The sequence below is a fragment of the Erythrolamprus reginae genome, chromosome 1, assembly GCF_031021105.1.
Source record: "Erythrolamprus reginae isolate rEryReg1 chromosome 1, rEryReg1.hap1, whole genome shotgun sequence".
NCBI classification, from domain to species: Eukaryota; Metazoa; Chordata; class Lepidosauria; order Squamata; family Dipsadidae; genus Erythrolamprus; species Erythrolamprus reginae.
The window spans coordinates 349,619,143-349,631,926 of record NC_091950.1 but is presented as its reverse complement, the minus strand read 5'-3'; the positions used below and the strand labels follow the sequence as shown (position 1 = coordinate 349,631,926).

Sequence of the window (12,784 nt, the reverse complement as noted above, 5' to 3'; positions counted from 1 at the left end):
ATGGTCCCAAGAAACATTGAGCATCTCCAGAACAGCCTGAAAAAAATATTGAGATAATTGAGGTGGGAGAAGATAGCGGGATTAGAACAAAGAGCTATAGTGTAGAAAAATGGAACTAATATGTGGAAGCCCAATTTCAAGTCCATCTTCTGCCATGAAAACTCACTGGATGATTTGGATCAGTACATTTCACATAAGCCAGCTAGACATCCTGGAGAAAAGGTATATACAGTGATACCTCGTCTTACAAACCCCTCGTAATACAAACTTTTCGAGATACAAACCCGGGGTTTAAGATTTTTTTGCCTCTTCTTCCAAACTATTTCCACCTTACAAACCCAAGCCGCTGCCACTGGGATGCCCCGCCTCCGGATTTTTGTTGCCAGCGAAGCACCCATTTTTGCACTCCCGGGATTCCCCTGAGGCTCACCTCCATGGGAAACACCACCTCCAGACTTCCGTGTTTTTGCGATGCTGCAGGGGAATCCCAGCAGTGCAAAAACGGGCGCTTCGCTGGCAACGGAAGTCCAGAGGTGGGGTTTGCCAGCGAAGCACCCGTTTTTGCGCTGCTGGGATTCCCCTGCAACATCACAAAAACATGGAAGTCCGGAGGTGGGGTTTCCCATGGAGGGGAGCCTCATGGGAATCCCAGCAGCACAAAAACAGGTGCTTCAGCTGGCAAAAGGGGTGACTTTTGGGCTTGCACGCATTAATCTGCGGAGAGGGGCGGATTACAAATCTAATAAATAAATAAATAAAACAATCGCTTTCCCATTGATTCCTATGGAAAACATTGTTTCGTCTTACAAACTTTTCACCTTACAAACGTCGTCCCGGAACCAATTAAGTTCGTAAGATGAGGTATCACTGTATATATATAGCTAAATAAGTAAAATATGTAACCTAAATCCAGGTTCTGTCACTTTCAGAGAGAAAATGAAGCAGAGGCCCAAAATTCTAGTTTAGTGACCCCAAAAGGGGCTGAGGCAGATTCTTGCTTTTCTTCATACTACTTTTAATACTATTGACATGAAAAGGCACTGTGGCATTGTGTTTACTTTTCCTCCTCTTGGTTTCCTCCCTCTCTAGGGTACTACATGTTCATTGAAGCCTCTGCACCCCGAGTGAAGGATGACAAAGCTAGATTAATCAGCCCGATGTACAACATGACTGCCAGATTCTGTGTCTCCTTCTATTATCACATGTATGGGAAGCACATTGGTAAGTAAACTAGAAGGGCCGCTGCTCATTGGGTTGGAGAAAAAACACTCTGAGATTTAAAGGGATTGCCTATTCATTGCAAATTACAGGGAAATAATGCTCTCAAGTGTACAATATGCCAGATCTGTTTTACAGGGGCGATTGTCAATTTGGATTGTCGTTTTATTTCTTGGCCCTGCAGTTGTGTTCAGGCAAATAATACTTTGTTGTTTTTCTATTTGGAAAGCAACACCAAAGTTGAATCCTGAAGAGAACATCTCCATCTCTCTTATGATTTGTGTATGTATTTCTTTCATCTCTGTTTTTCATCATTTCAAGCTCTAGTGCAGAGCTGAAATGGTGGAATATGTTGAATGGAAAGACAAATTATAGATAGCTGTGTCAGTCTGATACTGAATACAAGCAGCTGTATAAATTGCATCCAGTTCTTATGCCTTTGGAATAAACTTCTTCTATGTGATACTGGCCAGATGTTGAACTAAAACTCCATCCATGCCCATTGTGCTGGCTGGGCATTCTGGGGGTTGTAATACATCATATGAGTTTTGAAAGGCAGCTTTAGAAGAATATTCTCACTATTTTTCAGATAAATTTATTTCTGCACCATAAGTGGCAGAAATTTGATTTTGGTATTTTCAGACTTACAAAGATTGGCAGAGTTTTTACATGTGTATGATTGTTAGAGGCATGGTTAGAGCCAACTTAATTTTCTTTATCCTCTGCTTCCCAGAGCTGTGATAAAGCTTCGTCATTTTTATTTTTCTGATTCCAGCTTCTATAAGAATGCTGCTAAGAAGATATTTTCTTATATTAATTGAGACATTGGGTTGGATTGGATTGGATTGGATTGGATTGGATTGGATTGGACTGGACAGGGCAGGGCAGGGCAGGATGGGATAGGATACGAGACAGTAATTGTTCATTAGGCTATCTGAGATTTAGTTTGGAGAGAGTGCAAAGAAACTCCTTGGGTAGGACAATCCAGATAACAGTAGGGATTTTCTGACAACCACTGTGCTTTAAAAAGAATAAACAAGACCCAGAAAATGGCAAGAACCGTGTGCAAATAAGGATTTGTTTTACGAGGCAAAGTTGTTTCAAAGGACATCTCTCTCCCTCCCTCTCCACCTCCTGTCTCTGATTGTTAAGATGAAGCTGTACATGGATAAATGCCACAAAAGTGCCTAATGAGTTTCCATATTCAGTCAAGGAGCAATTGCTAATTTGTCACCTTTTGATTATAGTTTCATTAATTTGAATAATAAATGCACTCTTTCAAAGAGCCACTAAGTTATTAATTACCTGCTGGACTGAGAACAGGTATGTCTACCTACTGATAAACAAGGTTGGTAAGCAGAATTAATATACATCTTCTATCTAAGCACATGAGATATCACCAAGAAGAACTTAGTTTTCTGTGCTTTTCCCCGCCTTACAGACCGAAAAGGGAGAACCTCTGTATTAAGACTATGTTCTTTGAAATATGAATACACATGTCTGCCTCATTGAAAACTAGCCAGGCATGGCAGGCAGGAGTCTTGTTCCACATTAGTTCATGAATGCCTTTAAGATGTCTGACACAGAGCTGAGGCAAAAAAAAATATTTTACTCCTGTCTGCTAAATTTGGGACATTTGTTCGTTAATTGTTAAATTTTACCATTAAGTAACCGTCTTGTATTAATCTCAGAAAGAACCTTTATTTCACGTACTGGAAATATGGAAAGATACCAAGAACAGCTCTTTTAAATTTTCTTTAAACAAGCTTAGGATGTCATATATATGGGAATATAATTTCTTAAAAATATGACAATACTGGGTAATCTGGATGCTGTATGTATTTTGGGGGGATCTTGCAAAGTACTTTGGGGTACAGCAACTGTAATTTGGTGGTAAAATGGCCATTTATAAGTTTTAAAAGCAGAAAATTAGGCTAGGAAGGGAGCACAGGGCTTTTGGGAAGTGGACCACTCCAAAAGCCTCCAAATTATCCCCAAAAATAGCCCTTAACTTTTTAGCTGCTGTAAGACCAATTGGACAGAAGAGTCAGGGTTATTAGTCCAAAAATAAAAATTGATGACCTCTGGATTAGGAGAATATCTTAACTATCATCACCACTTCCCTGATTCAAGTATTACTTAGAGGTTCTGGTATTGGTGCAATGAGACAATCATTATTTTGGATAATTTCAGTGTAATATTTATAGTTGTAAGTATGATATCTAAAAAAAACCAAGAAAAACATTTATGTATCTTTTCATCCAATTCCACCTGTACTATTTTCATCATCTTCCAAACCTCTCCAGAACGCGGCTAGTTCCTCCACTGATGCTTTAGACATTTCTACATTTCCCCCAAGCAATTGCAAGAATATATTAAATTTGCACAAGGTGTTGCACTGTTTTGTTACAATGTTTTGAGATGTCCCTGAGGGTCTTAAGGTTAAATCTTCCTTGAGTCAAGGTTGATATTCTGGTTACTTGGATATTTTAGTGTCGTTTTCTTGGCAACCACAGAAAAGCATTTTTGCCATTGCATTTTCTTATATGCCTGTTTTTCTACTTCCTAATCTAGCCCATTGTCCAGGGTATTCTGGTGGCCTTCAATCTAAATGGTTAGTTTTGGGGATCAATCGAGATTGGCTAGGTTTTGTAAACTGCTATGGCACATACCAAAGGAAGAGGGAATAAATGATTAACAATCCCAATATTTAAGCCTGCCTGCCTTCCTCCCCTCTATTCTGTTAGTTCTGACATCACTTTGGTTTTCATTTCTAATTATTTTCCATTAACTTTTGAGCACATCTGGACTAAATCTAAGGTATGTTTCTTAATAAGACAGAATGCTTCAGTAAACTGAGTGAGTGTGCCCAAACAGGTGATTGCTTGCCATTATCACTTCTTAGTTTGCAAAAGAATTGTTATAGCAGTTTCACTGCTCAAGTGATGGCTTCAATTATCATGAGATAACCATAATTCCTACTAATTATGAGTATAAAAACCATGCTTCTTATCCTGTAGCTCTTTGAACTAGTAAATGTAATTTCTCTGTTTTAAGAGAAAAAGAAATACCAGTTCAGAAAATGGGCTAGACACCCTAGTGCTTACTGGATTTTGTTGAGCTATAAATCCCATAAGCACCAATGTAATCCAAAACATCTGGAGGTAGCAGTTGCTTACTCCACTCTAAAAAGACATCTTTCTCATTCATTAAATGTGATTTTGGCTGCAGATTTGTAACAAAGATAAAATGAATCGGGGATAGTTTGCTCAACTCTTGAATTCTTTTGCCGGTGGCTGCACAATTCACCCTGTCAAATCATAACGTCCTTTTTTCAGATTTATCATTGTGCATATACACAACTCCCCATCATTGGGTGTCTGAATCTCATTGCACAATGGAAGCAGAACACTGTACAGTCTGACATGTATTTATTTTTTTAATAACCGGTTTATGACCTTTTTTTTCCCTTTCCTGATTTTCACAGCACAACTCAGAAAGCTAGTTTGCTCTCCACAATTTGACTATAAAATATCCATAGCCATCCAGGCAAATCTTCCCAGAGAGAGTTTCCAGACACTGCTCGTTTATAATGCATATGACGAAAGAGAGACGCAGAATACAAATGGAGCAAATGGAGCCAGAGTATAAAATATTCAGTAACTAATAGAGTAGGGTGATGTTGAATATCTCTCAGCTGAGTAGGCTGCGGGTTCAGGGAGAGCTCTCTGGAGGCCATTCACATTTCTTCTGATTTATTTGGTTGCTTGGCTTTCTGACTCTCTCATGCTTGGGCATGCACACAAAAATACACTCATTTCATTCATTCTTTCTTTCTTTCTTTCTTTCTTTCTTTCTTTCTTTCTTCCTTCTTCCTTCCTTTAGAAACATAGAAACATAGAAGTCTGACGGCAGAAAAAGACCTCATGGTCCATCTAGTCTGCCCTTATACTATTTTCTGTATTTTATCTTAGGATGGATATATGTTTATCCCAGGCATGTTTAAATTCAGTTACTGTGGATTTATCTACCACGTCTGCTGGAAGATTGTTCCAAGGATCTACTACTCTTTCAGTAAAATAATATTTTCTCATGTTGCTTTTGATCTTTCCCCCAACTAACTTCAGATTGTGTCCCCTTGTTCTTGTGTTCACTTTCCTATTGAAAACACTTATCTCCTGAACCTTATTTAACCCTTTAACATATTTAAATGTTTCGATCATGTCCCCCCTTTTCCTTCTGTCCTCCAGACTATACAGATTGAGTTCATTAAGTCTTTCCTGATACGTTTTATGTGTAAGACCTTCCACCATTCTTGTAGCCCGTCTTTGGACCCGTTCAATTTTGTCAGTATCTTTTTGTAGGTGAGGTCTTTCTATTTCTTTCTATTTCTCTTTCTTTTCCATCTTTTTCTTCTTGAATCTAAATCAGTGGTTCTTAACCTTGTTCGAGGTACCGAACCCACCAGTTTCATATGCACATTCACCGAATCCTTCTTTAGTGATAAATCAAATATGATTTTTTTTCCAAATTCCAGACATAGGTATATGTTTTTTTACTGGTACACAAAATGAACCAGGCATGAACATCACCTTGATCAAAGAACAAAACCAACACAGTGCATGAACTCACAACAAATTACATACCTGCAAATCAGTGTGACTTCTGCTGTTGTTTTTGAGAGACCAGTTCAGGTATGCGTGGCTTCACCTTGGCAAGTGCTACTCTCAGGTCATTTTCACAGCAAAGTCAGTAAGTGATGGCCAAGAGGGGCATGTCATCACGAATTTACATAATGAGTCGGGTGTGTCTTGACCTCTGTGGGGGAGGCTCCGCCGAACCCCTGAGACTGACTCACCGAACCCCTAGGGTTCGATAGAACCCTGGTTAAGAATCACTGATCTAAATTATAGTTGGCTTCCTCTTGATTTGCATTCTACAGAGGACTTGAAATGTCCCCAAAACCAAACATGGACCCCTTTTAGCCTCTTAGAACCCATACTGTGTTTTTGTCACTTATACAAGCCAGTTGTTTATTGAACCCAAATGAAATTGGTAATAAACCTGAACAAACCAACCTCTGAAGGGCCTTTTGATTGCTGTTATTCCATATGACTTTGATTGCAATAATTCTGTTTGATTATACCTGCCTGCTGAAATATCCCTACTCCCCTTTGGTTCAGGGCACAATTCAAAGAGTTGGATTTTGTCTTTTTGTGCCTGAAAAGGGTTAGAATGATGCCAGAACTGTCATTAAGTAAAATTAAATGGTAGCTACTGGATGAAGCAATAGGTTAATATTGAAAAACATGGATGAGCACAGGACCACCTAACCTGGTCATCCACAATTGCCCTAAAGAGAATGGACAAGAGAGTAATATTCAGCTCCATCCACTTCCACATGGCCACAAGAGAAGGAATTATCTGGTTTTTTTCATGGCAGACAATGGACAATCTTCGATTGGTTCTGACACACCCTCAGTGCCTATACACATTGTTTGAACCTGATGGTTTCTTCAGATAAATTATTTGTATGTGCTGATTAGGAAAGCCATGGCAACACAGCTCTGAGATGCAGCAACACAGAGTTCATAACATTTCAAGCAGGCTAAAATTGATCCATATAGCAATAACAATTGCTTATATATGGCATCGCTGTGCTTTACAGCCCTCTCTAAGCAGTTTACAGAATCAGCATATTGGCCCCAACAATCTGGGTCCTGATTTTACTGACTTCGGAAAGATGTAAGGCTGAGTCGACCTTAAGCCTGGTATGATTTGCATTGCCAAATTGCAGGCAGCCAGCAGGCAGCAGAAGAGGCCTGCGGTATTGCACTCTAACCACTGTGTCACTGCGGCTCATGTTTCTTATGTTTATTGACATGTATGCATTTTATAGGGCATTTTGCTGTTTATTGTAGTTTTATTGTTTTTGTTCTTTTGGTTATTGATTGCCCTTAATGTTTTCTTTATTATTGTCTTAGCTATTGGAGGCTCCCATTGTTTTCAAACAATTGAGGGTGAGATAGAAATGTTTTCATTAATTAAGCAATTAATACATGAGGCAGATAAAGGAAGCAGCTAGAGAAGGCAAGAGAATTAACACTGAGTAACTGGAATGAATGGGGAATACAGTTGGGCGTGGAAGATGAAGTAAATTCAGCTTTGCCTGGAGCTCAACTCTGGTGTTAGCTACCTTCTAGTTTTGCATGTGATTAAATAGTAGGAATCTATTTAATATTACCATACTATATAACATCCTATTAACATAGAAAGCAGACACGTCATTATGTAGCAACTGACAAAAACATTGACTTAATTGGTAGTCTGCTGAAAATGGCCCTGTGCAGGATGTGTAAAATGAGTATCTAGTCTCTCTTAATAATTTCAGCATCTCAGAATTTAATGCAAGCAATGCTGATGAGCCAAAGGAAAGACAGTATGATTTCTAAAACAGTGTGATTTGAATTCTTCACATATTCTATATAACGGTTAAATTATTATTATTATTATTATTATTATTATTATTATTATTATTATTATTTATTAGATTTGTATGCCGCCCCTCTCCGAAGACTCGGGGTGGCTAACAACAATAAAAAAGACAATGTAACAAATCTAATCTATTAAAAAATAATCTTAAAAAACCCAATTTAAGAGACCAATCATACAAACAAGCATACCATGTATAAATTCTATAAGCCTAGGGGGAAGGGAAAAAATTCAATTCCCCCATGCCTGACGACAGAGGTGGGTTTTAAGGAGCTTGCGAAAGGCAAGGAGGGTGGGGGCAACTCTGATATCTGGGGGGAGCTGGTTCCAGAGGGTCGGGGCTGCCACAGAGAAGGCTCTTCTTCTGGGTCCCGCCAAATGACATTGTTTAGTCGACGGGACCCAGAGAAGGCCAACTCTGTGGGACCTAACCGGTCGCTGGGATTCATGCGGCAGAAGGCGGTCCCGAAGATTTATTTATTTATTTATTTATTTATTTGATTTTTATGCCACCCTTCTCCTTAGACTCAGGGCGGCTTACAACATGTTAGCAATAGCAATTTTTTAACAGAGCCAGCCTATTGCCCCCACAATCCGGGTCCTCATTTTACCCACCTCGGAAGGATGGAAGGCTGAGTCAACCTTGAGCCGGTGATGAGATTTGAACCGCTGACCTTCAGATCTACAGTCAGCTTCAGTGGCCTGCAGTACAGCACTCTACCTGCTGCACCACCCCGGCTCTGGTCCAATGCCACGAAGGGCTTTATAGGTCATAACCAACACTTTGAATTGAGACCGGAAATTGCACTTGGATGCATAGTTCCCTCTAAGCTGAGCAGTGAGCAATCGCTCACTTAAAAATTATCATCAACTCAGAGTTTTCCAAACCTGCCCAGAAGCTGAGAGGGAAAGAGTGAGAGGGAAGGAGAGAGAGAGGAAGAGAGGAAGAGAGAGAAACAGATGGAAAAAAGAGAGGAAGGAAAAGAAAAAGAAAAAGAATGGGAGTAAGGAAGAGAGAAAGAAAATCAAAATCTAGTTTGAAACTAGCTCAACTATTTAAGTGGCATTTTGATATTGATAGAGTTGCCCTATTATGAGCTCACTGTTATAGACACACAGTACAGTATTTTATTTTGAAATTCTCTAAGGCAAAACAGGGTAGGTTTTTTTATTTGTTTGTTTGTTCGTTTATTTATTTATTATTTCTGTGCCGCCCAGTCCCGAAGGGACTGCCGCTCAGACACTATACTTTTCCGCCCCCCCCCCCCAAAAAAAAAATTAGAGGGAACACTGCTTGGATGAACAGAAAATGTTAAATAATCCTTATTTTTGTTTTTTGTTTTAATCCTACTCCAATTCTTTAATTCACTGATTGGATTTGTTTTTTAAAAGTGAATAATCATACAGATACAACAGGACTTAACTGCAAGTTTCAGTAACTTCAGTTAATAAGGAGAAATTTCCTTACAGGTAGAACAATAATCAGCGGAATGACTTGCCCCCAGAAATTTAATAGTTTAATAGTTTATAAGATTTGTATGCCGCCCTACTGTAGTGGACTCTGGGCAGCTAACAATATATAAAAACAATGTAAAAGATTACAATATCAGCATAAAATATAAAAAATAGCTCTATTAATAACACTTGGTCATTCATTCATGGTCCCAGGCCCACTGGAAAAGTTGTGGATGGTCCAACATTGGAAGTTTGGGCTTCTTATCAGAGGATGTCTTATCAGGGTAGTTATTTGCAAAACACAGAGATATATCTAATTGCAAAGAAGACAGTCAATTGTGTGATTCAATTTTTATTGACTTGAGCCTTATAAACAAGTGTAGATGGTATGTCTAAAGTCCATGACTTTTATCGTAAGTAGTCTACTTTTAAAAAAAATATTATTAATCCAAAAGTAATATGATTCTGAGTACAGGATAAACCACCCGAAGAAAGAGAAGATAGAGTGAGGAAAAGGAAAGAAGCTTTCCAGTTTGTCAGTTGCCAAAATTAACCTTAGAAATTTCCAGTTCTTCAAGAAATATGTGCATATGGCGAATCTCTGTGTGTATAGAAACCTCAGAAATTCGTACCCATATGCCTTGAAATCACACTTCCCAAAAGGTCAGAGCTAGAACAAAAAATAAATATGTGGTGGTTTAAGAGCTACTGCTTCAAATTAATTTCCTGTAAAATTAATAAAACTAATTGACCCCCTGTCTGCAATTACCAACAATGTCCTCTCTTACACACCCAGAGAAATGAATATAAGACCCATAAACACACACTCTGCCTTTCTCCTTCCATCTAAATCAGGAATATGGCGAGGAAGGAGAAGCTACCCTGGGAAGCGAAGGGGAAAACTACAAGGGGAGGGGAGAAGACGAAGAGGAGGCAACTGGACAGGGATGCAAAGAAAAGAGTGAAGCAATACAGGATAGATATTACATGTTTAAAATCCAACAGACAAACAACTCCAGCTCTAATTTTGAATGTTATCTTACAGCACATCCCACCCATTCTTCTGTTTTCACAGTGGCATCTGTACTTTCCAGTAAATTTAAGACGCACGCACACGTACACATAATATTCACAGGTAATTATTTGCCAGGGGGGAGAAAGTCTCATCTTTCTATTAGACAAAAACAGTAATTATATGAAAACAGGAACAGATCCTGGAGAGAAAGAGAAAACACATTTTCTTCTAACATCCACTAGTTTTTCATGCAACTTTTATCTGTATACTTGATCTATAGAGCTGGTTCAGTGAATATTTCTTATCAGAGGATCACTATATGATAAAATCATAGATAAATTTATTTTAAAAATAATAATAAGTAATATTTCTACAAACAACATATAGCAGCCACTCCTTAAAATTATATGCCTATAAAGCTACTTTTTGGTAAATAAATACTTACACCCAAAGATACAGCTTCCCTGAAGTATTACTATGTTCTTTGAGTTTCAGCCTGCAGGAAGGATTTAATCTTTTTGGTTTAATTATAGTACGGTGCCAGGTCCAAGGGTCATTTATAAATCATACACATTATTGTTATTATTACTGTTCCAGAAAACCTTATTGAGTAAAAACTCAAATATTGGTTACTGAAAGGCTAAAAAGGAAGGAATCAATAGAAAGTGGTTTCAGGGAATATCCAGACACTCATTCTGACTCTACCATAAACTGGGTAAGAAACACCTGTAACCTAATCAAGTCTCCTTGCGACTGAATCTCCCCCTTGCTTCTCTAAGGTACCCATGTAACATTTTAAATCATAATAAAGCCATAAATGCAAATCTTGCAGAATTTGCAGTGGATGCTGCATTTTCATCCTTTCCACCAGATATAATTTCCATCCCTCTTTTGCACACACACACACACATACAAAACCCCATAAAACACACTCAGAAGCACAACCTGGAGTACTCACCCTATAGGAACCCTCACCATAAATTCACTTCTCCTATTTAGTTATCCTTATTCTTTCTTACACACGGGCTATTGTAAACCCAAGAGCGTAGATTTTCCCTCTTCTCCAACTTTTTCCTCTCAGCTGTGCTTTTTCCAGTTCCTTCCTTCTCCTTCTCCATTTCTGAGTGACAGTAAGGAGGCGATATGATGCATTGTAGCAGCTGAATCAAGTACCGCCAAAAGTTACAAGGGCAGCAGTTTTGAAATGCTTAGCCCTTGCAAAGTAATGATCCCTGCCACATCCCAAATCAATGAAACTGGCAAACTATTGCAAACGATTCCCAACCTAGGATATATACTCCACACGTTCTTCTCTACATCAGTTGCATCAAATGCAGTTGGCCAGGGGACAGAGTCAGTATCTGTAATCCCTAACAATAGGGCAAGGGGGGCATATTTGTCTAAGTGCCCCTCTCTACTCAGAAGTCCCAAGGAAGAAAAGAACCTTATTTCCAGCCAAGGTGCTTCTCCAAAAGGAATGTGGACTTTTTTTTTTCTTTGAAAACTCTTCAAGAAACTTTTTCAATTCTTCATTTTCAAGGGGGAAAAAAACCCCTAAGAAAAGTCCAGCTGCCTTTTAGAAAAGCACCTTTGGGACAAGCATGATCTGGATGATTGAGAACCTCCATAGATACTTGTTTCCAGCAGTTGCAATATTGGATGACTTTAAGGAGCAGGATAGGGTCATTGTCACAGAGGAAAATTTACCTATGTTAAGAGTCAACACCACATAACGGTACTTAATCTATCAACATTGTTGTACTATAACCAACAATGCAAGGGCACCAGGTAGTGTCTCCAGCAGCAGACATTGTTACGTAAGGATGGACGTTGTACATATTTGCATAACCGCCGCTGATTGGTTAGCACAGTGGCGGGAACTTTAAGCAACTGATAGCGGTCTGCAGGCTTCAAGGAAAGCCTTTAAAAGTGGCTTCCCTAAAGCCTGTTGGCAGTTCCATGGTACAGCTAGAAGAAATAAAGTGCTGAACTGTTGCTATGGCTGATTCCTGATTGATTGATTGATTGATTGATTGATTGATTGATTGAGCTAAAAGGGACCATGAAGGCCATCGAGTTCAACCCCCTGCCCAAGCAGGAACCCTATAGTACACCAGTCAAGTGGCAGTTCAATCTTCTCTTAAAAATGTCCAGAGTGTTGGAGTTCACAACGTCCGCTGGTAGGTTGTTCCATTGGTTGACCGTCAGGAAGTTCCTCCTTATCTCCATGTTGAATCTCTCCTTGGTCAGCTTCCAGCCGTTGTTCCTCATCCGGACCTCTGATGCCCTAAAGAATAAAGTGATCCCCTCCTCTCTGTGGCAACCCCTCGTATACTTGTAGACTGCTATCATGTCCACTCTGGCCCTCCTTTTCTCTAGGCTATCCATGCCCAGTTCCCTTAGTCTCTCTTCGTAAGTCTTGGTTTCCAATCCCTTAATCATCTTGGCTGCTCTTTTTTGTACCTTCTCCGGAGTTTCAATGTCTCTTTTGAAGTGTGGTGACCAGAACTGAATACAGGTGTGGTCGGACCAGGGCGTAGTAGAGTGGTATTAAGACTTCCCTGGTCTTGGAGTGTATTCCCCTGTTCCCCTATTCCCCTCATT

At 39.3% G+C, this 12,784-nt stretch overlaps 1 protein-coding gene across 2 annotated transcripts in view; it reads left to right on the top strand.

Moving 5' to 3' along the window:
- The window catches only part of MDGA1 (MAM domain containing glycosylphosphatidylinositol anchor 1), a 401,506-nt gene that overhangs the window by 338,422 nt on the left and 50,300 nt on the right, over positions 1-12,784 (top strand). For both annotated transcript variants that reach the window (XM_070734253.1, XM_070734254.1), the window contains exon 14: positions 1,090-1,221. In XM_070734253.1, the coding sequence (XP_070590354.1) occupies positions 1,090-1,221 (132 nt within the window). The remainder of the gene's footprint in view (positions 1-1,089; positions 1,222-12,784) is intronic.